The sequence below is a fragment of the Pristiophorus japonicus genome, chromosome 13 (assembly GCF_044704955.1).
Source record: "Pristiophorus japonicus isolate sPriJap1 chromosome 13, sPriJap1.hap1, whole genome shotgun sequence".
Lineage (NCBI taxonomy): Eukaryota > Metazoa > Chordata > Chondrichthyes > Pristiophoridae > Pristiophorus > Pristiophorus japonicus.
Genome location: NC_091989.1, coordinates 26,396,298 through 26,419,312, shown reverse-complemented (window position 1 = coordinate 26,419,312; position 23,015 = coordinate 26,396,298). Strand labels below are relative to the sequence as shown.

The window sequence follows — 23,015 nt, the reverse complement described above, 5'->3', positions numbered from 1 at the left end:
GCAATGCGGTGGAGGAGGATTTCCTGGAGTGTATTAGGGATAGTTTTCCAGACCAATATGTCGAGAAACCAACTAGAGGGCTGGTCATCCTAGACTGGGTGATGTGTAATGAGAAGGAACTAATTAGCTATCTTGTTGTGCGAGGCCCCTAGGGGACGAGTGACCATAATATGGTAGAATTCTTTATTAAGATGGAAAGTGACACAGTTAATTCGGAAACTAGGGTCCTGAACTTAAGGAAAGGTAACTTCGATGGTATGGAGCGTGAATTGGCTAGAATAGACTGGCAAAGGACAGTTAAAGGGTTGACGGTGAAACAATGGCAAACATTTAAAGATCACATGAATGAACTTCAGCAATTGTACATCCCTGTCTGGAGTAAAAATAAAATGGGGAAGGTGGCTCAACTGTGGCTAACAAGGGAAATTAAGCATAGTATTAAAACCAAGGAAGAGGCATATAAATTGGCTAGAAAAAGCAACAAACCTGAGGACTGGGAGAAATTTAGAATTCAGCAGAGGAGGACTAAGGGTTTAATTAAGAGGGGGAAAATAGAGTATGAGAGGAAGCTTACAGGGAACATAAAAACTGACTGCAAAAGCTTCAATAGATATGTGAAGAGAAAAAGATTAGTGAAGACAAACGTAGGTCCCTTGCAATCGGATTCAGATGAATTTATAATGGGGAACAAAGAAATGGCAGACCAATTGAACAAATATATTATTTCTGTCTTCACGAAGGAAGACACAAATAACCTTCCAAATGTACTAGGGGATAGTGGGTCTAGTGAGAAGGAGGAACTGAAGGCTATTCTTATTAGGCGGGAAATTGTGTTCGGGAAACTGATGGGATTGAAGGCCGATAAATTCCAGGGACCTGATCCCAGAGTACTTAAGGAAGTGGCCCTAGAAATAGTGGATGCATTGGTGATCATTTTCCAACAGTCTATCAACTCTGGATCAGTTCCTATGGACTGGAGGGTAGCTAATGTAACACCACTTTTTAAAAAAGGAGGGAGAGAGAAAACGGGTAATTATAGACCGGTTAGCCTGACATCAGTAGTGGGGAAAATGTTGGAATCAATCATTAAGAATGAAATAGCAGCGCATTTGGAAAGCAGTGACAGGATCAGTCCAAGTCAGCATGGATTTATGAAAGGGAAATCATGCTTGACGAATCTTCTGGAATTTTTTGAGGATGTAACTAGCAGACTGGACAAGGGAGAACCAGTAGATGTGGTGTATTTGGACTTCCAAAAGGCTTTTGACAAGGTCCCGCACAAGATATTGGTGTGCAAAATCAAAGCACAAGATATTTGGGGTAATGTACTGACATGGATAGAGAACTGGTTGGCCGTCAGGAAGCAGAGAGTCGGGATAAACGGGTCCTTTTCAGAATGGCAGGCAGTGACTAGTGGAGTGCCGCAAGGCTCAGTGCTGTGACCCCAGCTCTTTACAATATACTTAACGATTTAGATGAAGGAATTGAGTGTAATATCTCCAGGTTTGCAGATGACACTAAACTGGGTGGCGGTGTGAGCTGTGAGGAGGACGCTAAGAGGCTGCAGGGTGACTTGGACAGGTTAGGTGAGTGGGCAAATGCATGGCAGATGCAGTATAATGTGGATAAATGTAAGGTTAACCATTTTGGGGGCAAAAACACGAAGGCAGAATATTATCTGAATGGCAGCAGACTTGGAAAAGGAGAGGTGCAACAAGACCTGGGTGTCATGGTTCATCAGTCATTGAAATTTGGCATGCAGGTACAGCAGGCGGTGAAGAAGGCAAATGGTGTGTTGGCCTTCATAGCTAGGGGATTTGAGTATAGGAGCAGGGAGGTCTTACTGCAGTTGTACAGGGCCTTGGTGGAATATTGTGTTCAGTTTTGGTCTCCTAATCTGAGGAAGGACGTTCTTGCTATTGAGTGAGTGCAGCGAAGGTTTACCAGACTGATGCCAGGGATGGCTGGACTGATGTATGAGGAGAGACTGGATTAACTGGGCCTTTATTCGCTATACTTTAGAAGGAAGAGAGGGGATCTCATAGAAAGGTATAAGATTCTGACGGGACTGGACAGGTTAGATGCGGGAAGAATGTTCCCGATATTGGGGAAGTCCATTGGACATAGCCTTAGGATAAGGAGTAAGCCATTGAGGACGGAGATGAGGAGAAACTTCTTCACTCAGAAAGTTGTTAACCTGTGGAATTCCCTGCCGCAGAGAGATGTTGGTGCCAGTTCATTGGATATATTCAAGAAGGAGTTAGATATGGCCCTTACGGCTAAAGAGATCAAGGGGTATGGAGAGAAAGCAGGAAAGGGGTACTGAGGTGAATGATCAGCCACGATCTTATTGAATGGCGGTGCAGACTCGAAGGGCAGAATGGCCTACTCCTGCACCTATTTTCTATGTTTCTATGTTTCTATACCACCAGAACTGTATACTGTCCTGGAGAAGGTGCTTTTAAGTGGATCTTAAGTGGGCGGTTTGTACACAGAGCTGACAGGTTAGTTTGATATTACACAGATCTTTATAGTTCTTCACAGCTTGATATATTTTTAAATGGATTGTAGTATTGTCTAGTTTTCGACAATAATATAAATGGTCTAATAAAGCCTTATTTACTCCTTTATTAATGAACTATAATAACAATGTTATTAGTCTCTCTTACCCCCAGTCTCTCTCAACCCCCAGTCTCTCCCACCCCCCTAGTCTCCCTCACTCCCTCCCCAGTCTCTCACCCCCCCCCCGACAGCGATCCCTTCCAACCCCCCCACAGCGATCTCTTCCCTCCCCACCACAGTGATCTCTTCCCCCCCCCACCTCTCACAGCGATCTCTCCTGCTCCCCACAACGATCTATCCCCCCCGCACAATGATCTCCCCCCCCCTTCACAATGATCCCCCCACAGCGATCTCAGGCCGGCAGTCTCTGGCCTCTCGTCTGCACCTCTCGGGGAGCGGAGCTTGACAGCCGCGTGCGCATGCACACAACTCGGGAGCCAAAGATTCCTGAATCGAAAGGCCGCCTCTACCGGCCGCCGCCAGCTGCACTCTGCCTCCACCTGCTGCACTCCGCTCCCGCTACCGGCGAGAAAAGCGGGATGAATCTCCCACCCATTCGGCCCCAATAATACCGGACGGACAAAATGACGCACCGCAAAAATGGGCGGAACTTGTGTTTCACCAAATTCGGGCCCTTTGGGGCCGAAATTGATGACCTTGCCGCCTACTGCCACCGACATTCCTCCTCTAATTGCGCCCAGTGCCAGTTTCCATTTGGGCTGGAACAGGCAGGAGGGGAGAACCGCCGGGAACCGTCCGCTGACGTCAGCGAACGACCAAGTGGCGCAACAGACCTCCCACCCGCCGAGATGCCAGATTGCCAGAGGGCGGGAGTCAGCATCAGAATGGGTGTGGACTACTGGCTGGAGGCTGGTCTGTCCCTGACAGTGAGCCTGAAGAACTGAAAAAAAAGATGAGTAAACAATTTTTAAATTTTTCCTTTACAGCGACTTACCTTGATGGGGTCCCCGAAGGTCTTCCGATGTTTTTTTTTAATGCTTTTTATTTGCAGCTCTTCGACCCTCCGTGGGCCCGACTCCAACCTTGGCGGCAAGCGCCTTTGCCGTTGAGAATGAGAGCTCCTGCCCGCTGCCGCCCAGATTGACAGCATAAGTCCCTCTTTTGCCGCCGGCTGTCCTTTCAAGGATCTTTTTGCTGAAAACCCCATCCAGAGTACCATCAGGTATCTCGGCGGCCATCAGCGGTCCTTTGGGCGACCCTTGTCCTTCACCAATTTCGGCCCCTTTGTCTTTTGTACCACATTAAGAGGCATTTGTTTGTCCACGGTTCCCCTCTTACTTTTTCGGACATTTGTCTGAAACTTGTGTGTGATCTACCAGACAGTCTGGTAGTCCTACCTTCGTTGGCTGCCATAGATCGATAGATAAAAAAAATTTAAACAAAGGGAAACATGAATATCTTGGTCACAAGTTTACTGATGTAAATCATGTATAAAAGAGTTAAATTACATTTTTAACAACAACAGACTTTTGAAGAACTCTTGGTGAGAATATGATATTAAATCTTGCTTAATTCTTAGCCTTGTAAAAACAGACTTCAAAACTTTGCATATTATTTTAACAATTCCTGAGATTCTTACAACTGTAGTACAGTATGGTTTATTTTAAAAATATTTATCTCCTGTAATGTTTGACTGACCAGGAGGGATATTTGATGCATCTCATTGGAAGCAGTTCTTACTCCAAATGCATAGTCTGAGCACTCTTTCATTACCAGCTATCGGAGCAGCTGTTGACTGTACGGTTTAGAGCTCACCGCCACTTTCTCCTGGCTCTATGCTCTGTCAATGGCTGCACGCACGAGCGTGCTTTGGAGAGGGTGGTAAAAGGAGCAGCAACATCCAAAATTGATGAACATGCATCAATTCGGCATTACGCGGTGATTGTCGCCATGCTCCTGGTAATTAAAATACTTACAGTGAGCGCAGGCAACGGCAGCACTGCCGACCTGCCCAATATAGCGGCCACCGCATTCCACACTGGAAGTGTGCATAAGTGAGTTAGCTGACATTTTTTTGACAAAACCAGCCTTAATGGCCGGTGCTAAAGCATTGAATTTCTAGGCTGCAGTGCCCTATTTGCACACAAGAAGGTTCCACAAACAGCACACAAAGGTCCTACAAAAAGCAATGATATAAACCATCAGTTAATCTGTTTTTAGTGATGCTGTTGGAAGGATAAATGTTGTTCAGGTCCACCTGAGAGGGAAAACAGGACTTTGGTTTAAAACTTAATTTAAAAGATGGCACCACAGTCCAGATGGTACTGGAGTATCAGCCTAGATTTTGTGCTCAATTCTCTGGAGTGGGGTTTAAATCCATGATTTTCTGACTCTGAGTTGAGAGTGCTACCACTGAGCCATGACTGACACTCAAGCATGTCCCCTACATGTACATGTTCTAAATTTTTCGGGTATGGATTATGCCCAATTGTCCCTCCCCGTGCCAGTAAGGTGCAATGAGAATAACGAGGGTAATTATTTACCCAGGTTTCTACCAGGTTGAAACTGCCCCACACACCTTGTGCTCACCAGTCCTGCTAGATGTTTCTGTCTAGGTTCCCAATTCTGGTTGGACGTATTCTGGCAGGTTTCATTATAAAGTGAGACAATCTATGATAGCATCGTAAGTCGCAGCATTGGTACATCAATAAGATTTCAAACTAAAGAGTCTCCAGGCATATGTAAAGCCAACAAGAAACAAGAGAAATCTGATTCAATATTCATTAAAAAAATTCCCAATGCTTTTTCTCCCAGGTTTCTCATGGCAGTGTCCAAGCGATTAATCTGCAATTCCGGGAGGTTTGGCAACCCTAGGGAGAGTGTAGTGCCTGCTTGTATAGGGTCAGGACGATACATATGAGCTGGGTAGTTCAGTGCTTTGCTGCCCTCCAGTGTATCAGTTAGAGAAGCAGGTTGTGAGTTTGTGTATAGCCAGCAATATTCAGCTGCTCAGACTGTGGTCCCAGGCCTACAAATTCGATTGCACAGCTGCAAGACTTAACATAGCTTGCGGTATGAGTGTGTTCATTCTGCATCAGAAATTTGCCGCGTATAATATTGGTTAGGGCACCCCGACGTTTGGCCTGTCGCTTATGCAAATCAGAGGCTTAACCTCTGTTTTAAGGCCCTTTTGTGAAACTGGTTTGCGACTGAGTGCGCTGTGCATACTGCGGTCAGTTTTCTCAGGCACACAGTAGTCAAATATGCTGTCCTTAAAGGAACAGCTGGAGGCTGTCACTCGAAAGGTAAGTTTCAAATTGTTTTACTCATCTTTTTGTAAAACCATAGGTCCACAGTCACCTGTTCTTCTCAAGCATGCTACACTTACCACATGTTATGTCTGAAATTAGTCATACTGTATCCCCAAATATTATTTTCTGAAAGACATCAATCTAATTTTCAATTGAATGAATCAAGTGCTTTCACCATCTCTCTAGGGAGCCTGGTCCATAGATTGACCACTTGCTCACTGAATGTTTCCACAGATAATTTTGAATTTATGCCCCTTCAATTTCTACTGTTCTGGACAAGGTGAAACAGCTTGTTATGGTTGACATTGTCATGTTTCTTTAGAATCCTAAAAGCAGCAATCATATCACCTCTCAACCTATTCTTTTCCAGTGAGAACATGTCCAGTTTACATAATCACTCCTCATAATCCAATCCCACCACCCCCTCAATAATTCTGGTTGCTCTTGTCTGTATCCTTTCAATAGCTGCAATATCCTTTTTGTACTGTCGCAGCCAGTACTGTATTCCAAGTGCGGTCACATCAATGATTTTTTAAATGGCAAGATTACCTCACTATTTCAGCTGAATATTAACTTTTTAATGTATCCCAACATCTGATTTGCTTTAGCACCATTCTCTGCCACTGAGAATTGTTGTGATAGCTTCAATTTATTATCAATCAGGACCCTCAGATCCCTTTCAGTTTCCATGCATATTATTTTCTTTCCATTCAAATAAAAGTCCCTTCCTGAATTTTCTGCCCCATGTGAAGCACTTTACATTTCTTTACATTGAATGTCTTCTGCCATCTGTCTGTCCAATTCACAAGTTTTTCCTGCAGCTTATCCTGCTCAGCTTTGCAGTCTACCACCTTCATGTGCTATGTATCATCTGCAAATTTAGCCACTATGCTTCTAACTCCTAGCTCCAGATCATTTATAAAGATATTAAACCAAAGAGGTCCAAAAACAGACCTTTGTGTGACCCTACTAGTAACATTCTCCCAGCAGATCACAATTCCTGTACCACCACCCTCTAGGCTCTATTGGTCAACCAATTACGTATCCTTGTAAAATATTTTCAGTGATTCCCGCTTTCTTTATTTTCAGTACCAGCCATTCCAGGAGAACTGTATCAAAGGCCTTACTGAAATCCAAGTACAGCACATCCACTGCCGTACCCCTATCAAGCTCCTTTGTCTCGCCCTCAAAAAACCCCCCAGTAAATTAGATTGGCAAGACCAATTTAACAGACAAAGCTTATAACTTTTATGTCTGCTTCAGATATACGGCTCCCTTCGGAAAGTCTCACTCGATGTTTACAGGGAAGGTGGAATGGACAGTCTGGAGGGAACACCAACAGCAGAAGGCTGCAGCCAGGTGCCCATGGGGATGCTCTCCAGTAATCGGTAGGGGAGAGAGGCCTGTGCTGCCTGGACCAGTTTCAGTGGGCGCAGTCCCTTGACACCGTTCATTTTCAGGCCGAATCTTATTTCTAGGCCATCTAATTCTCTCTTGACCCCATTTACACTGTCCACTTGAATGTCTTTGCTGGAGATCATATTCCACAACCCGATTCCCTTTGGGTGATTCAGTTATCCATGAATTCCCTTCTTACCCCTAACTCCAACATTTATTCTTTATGTCCACCTGGATTTGAAACCTTCGCTACAGGGAGAAAATTGTTTGGATCATCGATGTCAATTCCCTTCGGAATCTTGAAAATGTCCATTAAATGACCGAATGACTCAACGAGTTTATTGAGTGCAGTTCTGAGTCACATGGACCAGGAAGGTCCTCAGTTGGATCCATGGCTTATGCTGAATTAGCTGACTACAGCTGATGCAACGAATAAGGGCATCACAATAGCCTCAGAGTCTCTACGTCAGAAAGTTGAAAATTGGACAAAGTTCCTATTTCTGTTCGCAATCTGGATGGTTGTATGTGGGCGTGAGAATTGGGTAGGACGTGGTTCGGGGTTCGCTGCAATTAGCGTCATGGTCGTGTTTCTTACCAACATCCATTATCAAAGCTCATGTGTGAAGAATGGCCAGGAGAAGCTCCCACTTGCCTCTTTTTCTCTTGTCAGCAAGCTGCCATTTTCTCTTGATCCCACCGGATGGCAAGTGAGAGGGAAAACAAACGTTTCTGCTTCTGACTTGGGACCTTCTTACGAGCCCTTATGAGGGGTCAAGAGGCTGTTTCCCCTGCCTTGAGAGTCCAGAATGAGGGGTCATCATCTCAGGATGCCATTTAGGACTATGATGATGAGAAATTTCTTCAGAGTGCTCTGAATCTTTGAAATTCTCTATCCCAGAGGACTGTGGATGCTCAGTGAGTGGGCAAAAATTTGGCAGATGGAGTATAATGTTGGAAAGTGTGAGGTCATGCACTTTGGCAGAAAGAAAAATCAAAAAGCAAGATATTTAAATGGAGAAAGATTGCAAAGTGCTGCAGTACAGCGAGACCTGGGGGTACTTGTGCATGAAACACAAAAGGATAGTATGCAGCTACAGCAAGTGATCAGGAAGGCCAATGGTATCTTGGCCTTTATTGCAAAGGTGATGGAGTATAAAAGCAGGGAAGTCTTGCTGCAGCTATACAAGGTATTGGTGAGGCCAAACTTGGAATACTGCGTGCAGTTTTTGTAAAGTCCTTACTCTACAGCATGAAACCACACGAGGCACCTTCTGGTGACAAGGTCACTCTGTGACCTGACTCTTTATTCACAGGACTCCAAAGACAATGATGCTGCGTGGGACCTCCCTTTTTACACCTGAGTGATCAGGTAAGGAGTGTCTCCCACAAGTTCACCCCTTGTGGTCAAGGTGTGCATCTAGGTTGAGTGTATACAGTAATACAGTGGTATTACATTGTGGTTAAATACATGACAGTTTTGGTCTCCATATTTACGAAAGGATATACTTGCTTTGGAAGCAGTTCAGAGAAGGTTCACAAGGTTGATACCGGAGATGAGGGGGTTGACTTATGAGGAAAGGTTGAGTAGGTTGGGCCTCTACTCATTGGAATTCAGAAGAATGAGAGGTAATCTTATCGAAACGTATAAGATTATGAGGGGGCTTGACAAGGTGGATGCAGAGATGCTTCCACTGATAGGGGAGACTAGAACTAGAGGGCATAATCTTAGAATAAGAGGCCGCCCATTTAAAACAGAGATGAGGAGAAATTTCTTCTCTCAGGGGGTTGTAAATCTGTGGAATTTGCTGCCTCAGAGAGCTGTGGAAGCTGGGACATTGAATAAATTTAAGACAGAAATAGACAGTTTCTTAAACGATAAGGGGTTATGGGGAGCGGGGCAGGGAAGTAGAGTTGAGTCCATGATCTGATCAGCCAAGATCTTAATGAATGGCGGAGCAGGCTCGAGGGATTGTATGGCCTACTCCTGCTCCTATTTCTTATGTTCTTATGTAAGAGTGCGCTCTGGTAATTGTCAATTTAGTGCAAGGTAGTACCAATTTTGTGTTTTTGGGCCCATGCTCACTGGGAACGAGATAGAGACTGCTCCAAACTGATAACATGCAGCACATTTAGATTGATAGAGAGGGGAGTCCTTCATCTCGTATTTAGATGCCAGACCTCCTCAGAGTTGCAGCATTCGCTTCTACACCAATGGTGTGCCCCAGTACGGATTACCATACACCTGTTACCCAACATCATATGGGCAATGTATAAAAGCCATTTGAGAAATTACACATGGGATAGGTGGGCAAGTCCCAGGTTTCCCACAGCTTCATGCACGCTCCAGCAACCCTTGTACCAAGTGTTTATACTCTGTTTCATAAGCTCCTCTTGAAAAGTTAATGGTATTTTGTTAGCCTTGAAATAGGTTTGATTTACAGCTGCAGTCTAGGAAAGCTTTTTATTTTGTGCTTGTCATGTTTTGTAACAGTGATACGTGCTCTTTGAACAATATTATTTAAATGGTGGCTCCTTATCAGCCCTGACAGGAAGGCAACAGTGAAAGAGGTTTGTTCCGAAACTGCATCATCTGAAGCTTTTAAATACTAAGGCTGAAAGTTTCCCCTTTAAAAAAAGGGGTGGGTTTGGGGCGTGGGAACAGTTAAAATGTTAAAAATGGGATTCCCCATCTGATCCCGCCCCAGAGGCGGGAAGGGGGGGCGGGTGACCAACCCACTCCCAGGGAGCGGTACCTAAATTTAAATATTGTAATGAAGCTGGAAGTCTCTCTTTTTCTTCCCCCCCCCCCCCCCCACCCTTCCAATTTGTGTTTAATTGCATGGGGTTGGGTTTCACATAATTTGTGAAATCCGGCAGTTAAACAGAGGTGAGGACTGCTGTATCCAGGTGGCTTTATACATACCTCCTTTATCCAGGATCCCGACCATACCCACCTCTCGCAATCGGAGACCCACCCTCGAGCCTCCGATCACCTTCCCAGGCCTCCACCTCCCACCCCCTACTCCCTAACGTTGATGATGAGGCCAACCTCGATGCCAACCCCGCCCCCGTGAAGCTGGCTGATTGCAGGCGGGAATCCGAGGTCTCCTGGGTTTCTCGCTCATCTTGGAGGCCCTCCACTTACTGAGGGAAAATTCCGGCCTAAGTTATTGGATAGTACAATGGGTCAGGCACTGGTCACCATTGACCAGAAACTTAACTAGACCAGACACACAAATACAGTGGCTACAAGAGCAGATCAGAAGCTGGGTATTCTGCGTCGAGTGACTCGCCCCCTGAATCCCCAAAGCTTTTCCCTCATCTGCAAGCCACAAGTCAGGAGTGTGATGGAATACTTTCCACTTGCCTGCATGAGTGCAGCTCCAACAACACACTAGAAGCTCGACACCATTCAGTACAAGGCAGCCCGCTTGATTGGCACCCCATCCACCACATTAAATATTCGTTCCCTCCACCACCGGCACACTGTAGCTGCAGTCTGTACCATCTACAAGATGCACTACAGCAACTCGTGACCACTTCTTCAGGTGCACCTCCCAAATCTGCGACCTCTACGACTTAGAAGGACAAGGGCAGCATACGCCTGCGAACACCACCACCACCAAGTTCCCCTCCAAGTCACATACCATCCTGACTTGCAAATATAGTGCTATTTCTTCATTTTATTGCTATTCGTTCATTGTCGCTAGATCAAAATCTTGGAAATCCCTAACAGCACTGTGGGAGTACCTTCACTGGATAGACTACAGCGGTTCAAGAAGATGGCTCAACATCACCTTCTCAAGGGCAAATAAGGATGGGCAATAAATGCTGGTCGTGCCAGCGACGACCACATCCTGTGAATGAATAAATAAAAAAAAAAATCATATTTGGGGACTGGTTTAACACTACACTAGACAGAACGAACTGGGACAGGATAGAGTGTCTCTGACTACTACGTGTGCGGGAACTGTATCCAGCTGCAGCTCCTGTAAGACCACATTGCGTCACTGGAACTGCGCCTGGATTCACTATGGAGCATCCATGATGTTGAGGATGTCATGAATAGCACGTTTAGTGAGTTGGTCACTTTGGTGGCAAAAACACGAAGGCAGAATATTATCTGAATGGCAGCAGATTAGGAAAAGGGGAGGTGCAATGAGACCTGGTGTCATGGTACATCAGTCATTGAAAGTTGGCATGCAGGTATAGCAGTCGGTGAAGAAGGCAAATGGCATGTTGGCCTTCATAGCGAGAGGATTTGAGTATAGGAGCAGGGAGGTCTTACTGCAGTTGTACAGGTCCTTGGTGAGGCCACACCTTGAATATTGTGAACAGTTTTGGTCTCCTAATCTGAGGAAGGACATTCTTGCTATTGATGGAGTGCAGCGAAGGTTCACCAGACTGACATATGGAGGATGGCAGGACTGGCATATGAAGAAAGACTGCATTGACTAGGCTTATATTCACTGGAATTTAGAAGAATGAGAGGGGATCTCATATAAACATATAAAATTCTGATGGGATTGGACAGGTTAGATGCAGGAAGAATGTTTCCGATATTGGGGAAATCCAGAACCAGGGGTCACAGTCTAAGGGTAAGGGGTAAGCCATTTAGGACCGAGATGAGGAGAAACTTCTTCACTCAGAATTGTGACCTGTGGAATTCTCTACCACAGAAAGTTGTTGAGGCCAGTTCATTAGATATATTCAAAAGGGAATTAGATGTGGCCCTTACGGCTAAAGAGATCAAGGGGCATGGAGAGAAAACAGGAATGGGATGCTAGAGTTGCAAAAATGATCAGGCATGATCATATTGAATGGTGGTGCAGACTCGAATGGGCCGAATGGCCTACTCCAGCACCTATGTCACACCACAGGTAAAGGTTACAAAGGCAGATGGGGATGGGTGACCATCAGGCAGAGCAGGAGTCGGAAGGTAGTGCAGGAGTCCCCTGCAGTCATCTCCCTCCAAAACAGATACCACTTCGGATACTGTTGGGGAAGATGGCGCATCAGGGGAAGGCAACAGCAGCCAACTTCATGGCACCATGGGTCGCTATGCTGCACAGGAGGGCAGGAAAAAGAGTGGGAGAGCTATAATGGTAGGGGATTCTATTGTAAGGGGAATAGATAGGCATTTCTGTGGCCGCAATTGAGACTCCAGGATGGTATGTTGCCTCCCTGGTGCAAGGGTCAAGGATGTCTCAGAGCGGCTGCAAGGCATTCTGGAGGGGGAGAGTGAACAGCCAGTTGTCGTGGTGCATATAGGTACCAATGATATCGGTAAAAAACGGGATAAGGTCCTACAAACTGAATTTGGGGAGCAAGGAGTTAAATTAAAAAGTAGGACCTCAAAGGTAGTAATCTCAGGATTTCTACCAGTGCCACGTGTGAGTCAGAGTAGAAATAGCAGGATAGTTAAGATGAATACGTGGCTTGAGGAATGGTGCAAGAGGGGGGGATTTCAAATTGCTGGGGCATTGGAACTGGTTCTGGGGGAGGTGGGACCAGTACAAACCGGATGGTCTGCACCTGGGCAGGACTGGAACCGATGTGCTCGGGGGAGTTTTTGCTCGTGCTGTTGGGGAGGATTTAAACTAAAATGGCAAGTGGATGGGAATCTATGCAAGGAGACAGAGGGAAGTAAAATGGGGGCAGGCAAAAAGTAGAAAGGAGATAAGGAAAAGTGGAGGGCAGAGAAATCAAAGGCAAAAATCAAAAAGGGCCACATTACAACATAATTCTAAAAGGACAAAGAGTGTTAAAAAAACAAGCCTGAAGGGTCTGTGTCTCAATGCGAGGAGCATTCGTAATAAGGTGGATGAATTAACTGCACAGATAACTGTTAACGGATATGATGTAATACAGAGATATGGCTCCAGGATGACCAGGGCTAAGAACTCAACATCCACGGGTATTCAATACTCAGGAAGGATAGACAGAAAGGAAAAGGAGGTGGGGTAGCTTTGCTGGTTAAAGAGAATATTAATGCAATAGTAAGGAAGGACATTAGCTTGGATCATGTGGAATCTGTATGGGTAGAGCTGTGGAACACCAAAGGGCAGAAAACGCTAGTGGGAGTTGTGTACAGACCACCAAACAGTAGTAGTGAGGTTGGAGATGACATCATACAGGAAATTAGGGATGCGTGCAATAAAGGTACAGCAGTTATCATGGGTGACTTTAATCTACATATAGATTGGCCTATCCAAACTGGTAGCAGTACGGTAGAGGAGAATTTGCTGGAGTGTATAAAGGATGGTTTTCTAGACTAATATGTCAAGGAACCAACTAGAGAGCTGGTCATCCTAGACTGGGTGTTGTGTAATGAGAGAGGATTAATTAGCAATCTTGTTGTGCGAGGCCCCTTGGGGAAGGGTGACCATAATATGGTAGAATTCTTCATTAAGATGGAGAGTGACACAGTTAATTCAGAGACTAGGGTGCTGAACTTAAAGAAAGGTAACTTCGAAAGTATGAGATGTGAATTGGCTAGGATAGGCTGGCAAATGATACTTAAAGGGTTGATGGTGGATAGGCAATGGCAGACATTAAAAGATCACATGAATGAACTTCAACAATTGTACATCCCTGTCTGGCATAAAAATAAAATGGGAAAGGTGGCTTAAACGTGGCTAACATGGGAAATTAGGGATAATGTTAAATCCAAGGAAGAGGCATATAAATTGGCCAGAAAAAGCAGCAAACCTGAGGACTGGGAGAAACTTAGAATTCAGCATAGGAGGTCAAAGGGTTTAATTAGGAGTGGGAAAATAGAGTATGAGAGTAAGCTTGCATGTAACATAAAAACTGACTGCAAAAGCTTCTATAGATATGTGAAGAGAAAAAGATTAGTGGAGACAAATGTAGGTCCCTTGCAGTCAGAATCGGTGAATTTAAAATGGAGAACAAAGAAATGGCAGACCAATTGAATTTGGTTCCGCTTTCACTAAGCAAGACACAAATAACCTTCCGGAAATACGAGGGGACCGAGGATCTAGCGAGAAGGAGGAATTGAAGGAAATCCTTATTAGTCAGGAAATTGTGTTCGGGAAATTGATGGAATTGAAGGCGGATAAATCCCCAAGGCCTGATAGTCTGCATCCCAGAGTACTTAAGGAAGTGGCCCTAGAAATAGTGGATGCATTGGTGATCATTTCCAACATTCTATAGACTCTGGATAGTTCCTATGGATTGGAGGGTAGCTAATGTAACCCCACTTTTTAAAAAAGGAAGGAGAGAGAAAACAGGGAATTATAGACCGGCTAGCCTGACATCGGTAGTGAGGCAAATGTTGGAATCAGTTATTAAAGATGTAATAGCAGCGCATTTGGAAAGCAGTGACAGGATTGGTCCAAGTCAGCATGGATTTATGAAAGGGAAATCATGCTTGACAAATCTAGAATTTTTTGAGGATGTAACTCGTAGAGTGGACAAGGGAGAACCAGTGGATGTGGTGTATTTGGACTTTCAAAAGGCTTTTGACAAGGTCCCACACGAGAGATTAATGTGCAAAATTAAAGCACATGATATTGGGGGTAATGTATTGATGTTGATAGAGATCTGGTTGGCAGACAGGAAGCAAAGAGTAGGAATAAATGGGTCCTTTTCAGAATGGCAGGCAGTGACTGGTGGGTTACCGCAAGGTTCAGTGCTGGGACCCCAGCTATTTACAATATACATTAATGACTTAGATGAAGGAATTGAATGTAATATCTCCAAGTTTGCAGATGACATTAATCTAGGTGGCAGTGTGAGCTGTGAGGTGGATGCTAAGAGGCTGCAGGGTGACTGGACAGGTTAGGTGAGTGGGCAAATGCATTGCAGATACAGTATAATGTAAATAAATATGAGGTTATCCACTTTGGTGGCAAAAACAGGAAGGCAGAATATCTGAATGGTGACAGATTAGGAAAAGGGGAGCTGCAACGAGACCTGGGTGTCATGGTACATCAGTCATTGACAGTTGGCATGTAGGTACAGCAGGCGGTGAAGAAGGCAAATGGCATGTTGGCCTTCATAGAAAGAGGATTTGAGTATAGGAGCAGGGAGGTCTTACTGCAGTTGTACAGGGCCTTGGTGAGACCACACCTTGAATATTGTGTACAGTTTTGGTCTCCTAATCTGAGGAAGGACATTCTTGCTTTTAAGGGAATGCAGCGAAGCTTCACCAGACTGATTCCCGGGATGGCAGAACTGACATATGAAGAAAGACTGGATCGACTAGGCTTGTATTCAATGGAATTTAGAAGAATGAGAGGGGATCTTACAGAAACATATAAAATTCTGACGGGATTGGACAGATTAGATGCAGGAAGAATGTTCCTGATGTTGGGGAAGTCCAGAACCAGGGGTCACAGTCTAAGGATAAGGGGTAAGCCATTTAGGACCGAGATGAGGAGAAATTTCTTCACTCAGAGAATTGTGAACCTGTGGAATTCTCTACCACAGAAAGTTGATGAGGCCAGTTCATTAGATATATTCAAAAGGGAGTTAGATGTGGCCCTTATGGCTAAAGGGATCAAGGGGTATGGAGAGAAAACAGGAATGGGGTACTGAAGTTGCATGATCAGCCATAATTATATTAAATGGTGGTGCAGGCACGAAGGGCCGAATGGCCTACTCCTGCACCTATTTTCTATGTTTCTATGTTTACTCTGTACTATGCTGTACCTGCCCCGGGAGTGTTTGATGGCACAGTGTAGATGGAGCTTTACTCGGTATCTTTGTATTTATAATATACACACAGTGTTGTATCTTTGTATTTATAACATACACCCAGTGCTATATCTTTGTAATTTATAATGTACACACGGTGCTCTATCCCAGTGTGTGAAAATGAAAGGCCTCTTTGAAGTCTACTATAGGGAGAGCTTAGGCCAAGTACAGCCAACGTCCGATTCGCTAAAATGCTGCATTTTAAGGAGATTTAAATTACTCGTGATGCTAGTTGATTTTTCAGTGAATTTATAAGGGTGCATAGGTTGATGGTGCTCTGGGTAAAGGCACTTTACTGTGTTACTGAGTCACACACAGGATATGGCCCCAGGTTGCAGTGCTGGCCTGTGATGAGTTCAATAATTCTGGGATATTGCAATTGGATATAGTGATCCTGGGCCAGGAATTGTAAAAATAAGCCAGAGTTCTTACTACTGATTGTTATCCAATGATAAAGCAAGAGAAAGTGTCTGTGAGTGTGCTTGTGTGTACTGTGTACATGCATGCATGTGTGCATTCGTGAATGTGCATGCGCGATTGTACTGACGTGTGCGTGCATATGTGTCCCTGCCTGTGTATGTGCATGCATGCTTTTGTGTACGAATGTCTGTTCATGCATGAGCGTGTTTTTGTGTGTGTGCATGCATGTTTGTATGTGCGCGTGTGTAATGAGCAATGTATTGAGCTCAGCAAGGCTAACCCCAATATACCCACAGTCTCTGTCTAGAGTCAGGAGGAATGGTGAGTTGCTGGATGGCGGCTGGCTCACATGGGGTGGCACTACTGTTTCTGGAGTGGGGGTGCAGATGAGGACAAAATTGTGGTGTTTGGTAGAGAAAGCTGACAAGAAGTGAGCTGCTTCATTAATTTTTTGCGCTTTCTGTTTTACAGAAATGCATGAGGTTCAACCTTGACGCCCCCGTGTGGGTGTCTAAGCAACGGATTCTGTGCAGCCTCAACCAGACGCTAAAGGATGTGCTAAACTATGGTCTCTTTCAACCAGCATACAATGGGAGAGTGGGGAAGTTTCTGGACGAGGAACGTCTGCTCCGAGAATACCCGACATCACCCGACACCCCCGTACCATACCTGGAGGTATTTGATTTAATCTGTGTACTTGCGGAACTGTTTATTGTTTCTGACATCACTCATTCGGAAGGCAGGAGAGAAAGAAAGAAAGACTTGCATTTACATAGTGCCTTTCACGATCTCAGGACATCCCAAAGTGTTTTACAGCAAATTACATAGAAACATAGAAAATAGGTGCAGGAGTAGGCCATTCAGCCCTTCAAGCCTGCACCACCATTCAATAAGATCATGGCTGGTCATTCACCTCAGTACTCATTTCCTGCTTTCTCTCCATACCCCTTGATCCCTTTAGCTGTAAGGGCCATATCTAACTCCCTCTTGAATATATCCAATGAACTGGCATCAACAACTCTCTGCGATAGGGAATTCCACAGGTTAACAACTCTCTGAGTGAAGAAGTTTCTGCTCATCTCAGTCCTAAATGGCTTATCCCTTATCCTTAGACTGTGACCCCTGGTTCTGGACTTCCCCAACATTGGGAACATTCTTCCTGCATCTAACCTGTCCAGTCCCATCAGAATTTTATATGTTTCTATGAAATCTCCTCTCATCCTTCTAAACTCCAGTGAATACAGGCCCAGTCGATCCAGTCTCTCCTCATATGTCAGTCCTGCCATCCCAGGAATCAGTCTGGTGAACCTTCGCTGCACTCCCTCAATAACAAGAACGTCCTTCCTCAGATTAGGAGACCAAAACTGAACACAATATTCCAGGTGAGGCCTCATTAAGGCCCTGTATAACTGCAGTAAGACCTCCATGCTCCTATACTCAAATCCTCTAGTTATGAAGGCCAACATACAATTTGCCTTCTTCACCGCCTGCTGTACCTGCATGCCAACTTTCAATGACTGATGTACCATGACACCCAGGTCTCATTGCACCTCCCTTTTCCTAATCTGCCGCCATTCAGATAATATTCTGCCTTCGTGTTTTTGCCACCAAAGTGGATAACCTCACATTTATCCACATTATACTGCATCTGCCACTCGTTTGCCCCTTACCTAACCTGTCCAAGTCACCCTGCAGCCTTTTAGCGTCCTCCTCGTAGCTCACACCGCCACACAGCTTAGTGTCATCTGCAAACTTGGAGATATTACACTCAATTCCCTCATCCAAATCATTAATATATATTGTAAAAAGCTGGGGTCCCAGCACTGAGCCCTGCGGCACCCCACTAGTCACTGCCTGCCATTCTGAAAGTGACCCGTTTATCCCAATTCTATGCTTCCTGTCTGCCAACCAGTTCTCTATCCACGTCAGTACATTACCCCCAATATCATGTGCTTTAATTTTGTACACCAATCTCTTGTGTGGGACCTTGTCAAAAGTCTTTTGAAAGTCCAAATACACCACATCCACCGGTTCTCCCTTGTCCACTCTACCAGTTACATCCTCAAAAAATTCTAGAAGATTTGTCAAGCATGATTTCCCTTTCATAAATCCATGCTGACTTGGACCGATCCCGTCACTGCTTTCCAAATGTGCTGCTATTTCATCTTTAATAATTGATTTCAACATTTTCCCTACTGATGTCTGGCTAACCGTTCTATAATTACCCGCCTTCTCTCTCCCTCACTTCTTAAAAAGTGGTGTTACATTAGCTACGCTCCACTCCATAGGAACCGATCCAGAGTCGATAGACTGTTGGAAAATGATCACCAATGCATCCACTATTTCTGGGGCTACTTCCTTAAGTACTCTGGGATGCAGACTATCAGGCCCTGGGGATTTATCGGCCTTCAATCCCATCAATTTTCCTAACACAATTTCCCGCCTAATAAGGATTTCCTTCAGTTCCTCCTTCTCACTAGACCCCTGGTCCCTTAGTATTTCTGGAAGGTTATTTGTGTCTTCCTTTGTGAAGACAGAACCAAAGAATTTGTTTAACTGGTTCGCCATTTCTTTGTTCCCCATTATAAATTCACCTGAATCTGACTGCAAGGGACCCACGTTTGTCTTCACTAATCTTTTTCTCTTCACATATTTACAGAAGCTTTTGCAGTCAGTTTTTATGTTCCCAGCAAGCTTCCTCTCATACTCTATTTTCCCCCTCCTAATTAAACCCTTTGTCCTCCTCTGCTGTATGATAAAATTCTCCCTGTCCTCAGGTTTGCTGCTTTTTCTGGCCAATTTATATGCCTCTTCCTTGGATTTAACACAATCCTTCATTTCACTTGTTAGCCACAATTGAGCCACCTTCCCCGTTATATTTTTACTCCAGACAGGGATGTACAATTGTTGAAGTTCATCCATGTGATCTTTAAATGTTTGCCATTGCCTATCCACCGTCAACCCTTTAAGTATCACTCGCCAGTCTATTCTAGCCAATTCACATCTCATACCATCGAAGTTACCTTTCCTTAAGTTCAGGACCCTAGTCTCTGAATTAACTGTGTCACTCTCCACCATATTATGGTCACTCTTCCCCAAGGGGCCTCGCACAACAAGATTGCTAATTAGTCCTTTCTCATTTCACATCACCCAGCCTAGGATGGCCAGCCCTCCAGTTGGCTCCTCGACATATTGGTCGAGAAAACCATCCCTAATACACTCCAGGAAATCCTCCTCCACCGCATTGCTACCAGTTTGGTTAGCCCAATCAATATGTAGATTAAAGTCGCCCATGATAACGCATCCCTAATTTCTTGTTTGATGCTGTCCCCAACCTCAGGTATTCCGTAGCTCCACCCATACCGATTCCACATCATCCAAGCTAATGTCCTTCCTTACTATTGCATTAATTTCCTCTTTAACCAACAACGCCACCCCACCTCCTTTTCCTTTCTGTCTATCCTTCCTAAAAGTTGAATAACCCTGGATGTTGAGTTCGCAGCCTTGGTCACCCTCAATGCAAATTACATCATATCCGTTAACTGCTATCTGCGCAGTTAATTCGTCCACCTTATTGCAAATACTCCTCGCATTGAGGCACAGTGCCTTCAGGCTTGTCTTTTTAACACCCTTTGCCCCTTTACAATTTTGCTGTAATGTGGCCCTTTTTGTTTTTTGCCTTGGGTTTCTCTGCCCTCCACTTTTACTTTTCTTCTTTCTATCTTTTGCTTCTGTCCCCATTCTACTTTCCTCTGTCTCCCAGCATAGGTTCCCATCCCCCTGCCATCTAGTTTAAATCCTCCGCAACAGCACTAGCAAACACTCCGCCTCGGACATTGGTTCCGGTCCCGCCCAGGTGCAGACCGTCCGGTTTGTACCGGTCCCACCTTCCCCAGAACCGGTTCCAGTGTCCCAGGAATTTGAATCCCTCCCTTCTGCACCACCCCTCAAGCCACGTATTCATCTGAGCTATCCTCGATTCCTACTCTGACTAGCATGTGGCATTGGTAGCAATCCTGAGATTACTACTTTTGAGGTCCTACCTTTTAATTTATCTCCTAGCTCCCTAAATTCGTCTTGCAGGACCTCATCCCAATTTTTACATATATCGTTGATTCCTATATGCACCACGGCAACTGGCTGTTTACCCTCCCCCTTCAAAATGTCCTGCACCCGCTCCGAGACATCCTTGACCCTTGCACCAGGGAGGGTCCAATACCATCCTGAAGTCTTGGTTGTGGCCGCAGAAATGTCTATCTATTCCCCTTACAATAGAATCCCCTATCACTATCGCTCTCCCACCCTTTTTCCTGCCCTCCTGTGCAGCAGAGCCACCCACGGTGCCATGAACTTGGCTGCTGCTGCTCTCCCCTGATGAGTCATCCCCCTCAACAGTACCCAAAGCGGTGTATCTGTTTTGCAGGGGGATGACCGCAGTGGACCCCTGCACTATCTTCGTTCCACTGCTCTTCCTGTTGGTCACCCATCCCCTATCTGGCTGTGTAACCTTTTCCTGCGTTCAAATCAACTCACTAAATGTGCTATTCACGTCCGTACTTAAGTACTTTTGATGTGTTGTTACTGTTGCAATATAGGAAGTGCAGAAACCAATTTATGCTCAGCAAGCTCCCACAAACAGCAATAAGAAAAATGACCAGATAATCTGTTTTAATTATGTTGGTTGAGGGATAAATATTGGCCATAAACATAGGTGTGAGTTAAGATATGGGCAGCTGAGTTTTGGATGACCTTAAGTTTATGAAAGGTGGAAGATGGGAGGCAGGCCAAGAGTACATTGGAATAGTCAAGTCTCGAGGTAACAAAGGCCTGGGTGAGGGTTTCAGCAGGAGATGAGCTGATGCACGAGTGGAGTTGGGCGATGTTATGGAGGTGAAAATGGCGCGGATATGTGGTCAAAAGTTCATCTCTGGGTCAAATACGACACCAAAGTTGTGAATTCAGCCTCAGCCAATTCGCTTTACTCCCATGACCTTACCCCACAATCATTCCATGTAGCTTCCTCTGTTTCCTTTTCTCCCACCCCTCACCCTCTCTTCATCCCAACCCCTTCTGCATATCCTTTCTGCTTTACCCCCCTGTCCTCCAACTACTCACTCTTTCTATTCTCCTTCCTCTCCCCTCTGCAACCATGCTCTTCCCCCCTTCCCTCCTTTTCACCATCCCTCTCGTAGTCTCCCTCAGCCTCACCTTCTAGAGTTGAAAGGACAGTATCAAACCTAGATTCCATCAGAGAGGAGACCTCTACCCCTTCTGTCTGCACTGGATTTGAACCCAGGTCCCAGAAGGTGAAAACTCATGTATGATGCACTGCCCTACCCATCACCCATCAAAGAGAGGAGACCATCATCATATGGGGCTGCCCATTTAAAAGTGAGATGAGGAGAAATGTCTTCTCTCTGAGGGTTGTAAATCTGTGGAATTCGCTGCCACAGAGAGTTGTGGAAGCTGGGATATTGAATAAATTTGAGACAGAAATAGACTTTCTTAAATGATAAGGGGTTATGGGGAGCTGGCGAAGAAATGGAGCTGAGTCCATGATCAGATCAGCCATGATCATATTAAATGGCGGAGCAGGCTTGAGGGGCCGTATGGCCTACTTCAGTTCCTATTTCTTATGTTCTTATCTCTGTACCTGGGCTCATTTTGAACCCATGTCCCAGAGGTTGAAAAGACAGAGGGGTAGAATTTTGTATTAGTCGAATTTGGCCCTCTGCTAAATCCCAACGGCCCCCATTTTTAGGTGCCTTGGGCAGAAAAATAACAGGCCTAATACCTGTTGAAGTCCCTTTTTCAAAATGAGTCAACAATGAGCAGAGCAGGTGTCGGGCCTTCCCCGCTCAGGATTCTTCAAAGATAGATTGTAAAAATAAATTTTTTTTTTAAACACGTCTTCCTGTGGAGCCAGGAGAAGCAGTACTGCTCACTCAACTTCACAGATGTCACGATCACCCTCATCCCATATACTGTGCGGGACATGTGATAGCGATTTGGCAGCCTGTTTAATACTCTGCCTAATGTTCTTCATGGAAAAGAAATTCAGGTGGAGGGTTGAATGGGCTGCCAAGTCACCATTGCCTGTTTTGCGTGACCTCTTGAGGAATTTTATCCTCAATGTCTGATCCGCTAATCCACCGAGTTCCCCCACAGCGAGGAGACCTTCATCCCCTCTGCCAGGCTCGGAAGTGAACACAGTGTTTGGTCCATTGCCTCAGCCAGTCCCTGCATATAAAGAGGATGTTCTCCGCTGTGGGATCGGCTGCGTTGTGCTGAGAGTTGGCAGGGATTGGTGTAGAAATGGGTATAAGGCTTCAGTGAGCTTCAGTAGAAAGTGTCTATATTGTCACTGCACCAACAATTAATACCTTTGTCTCAATTATTTTGTGACGAAGAGTTTATTAAATGTTTTGTCATGAGATGTCACTTATCTCAGCAGGAAACAATATTCAGCGAAGCCAAGCCTGTATGGTGTGCAATTAAAACCCACCTCATTTGTTTAGCCCTTGTGTTAATTTGCTACAGAGACAGGGTAATAACTATTACAGCATTGTGGTATTCCAGGCCTTTACTCACCTTTGCAGTGGTAGATTATTTCTGGATGATCTATGAAATTATTCATGAATC

At 45.0% G+C, this 23,015-nt stretch overlaps 1 protein-coding gene across 1 annotated transcript in view; it reads left to right on the top strand.

Annotated features, from left to right (window-relative positions):
• The window catches only part of shank3a (SH3 and multiple ankyrin repeat domains 3a), a 1,463,579-nt gene that overhangs the window by 320,327 nt on the left and 1,120,237 nt on the right, over positions 1 to 23,015 (top strand). Inside the window, exon 3 of the mRNA XM_070897277.1 lies at positions 16,845 to 17,048. Within this exon, the coding sequence (XP_070753378.1) occupies positions 16,845 to 17,048 (204 nt within the window). The remainder of the gene's footprint in view (positions 1 to 16,844; positions 17,049 to 23,015) is intronic.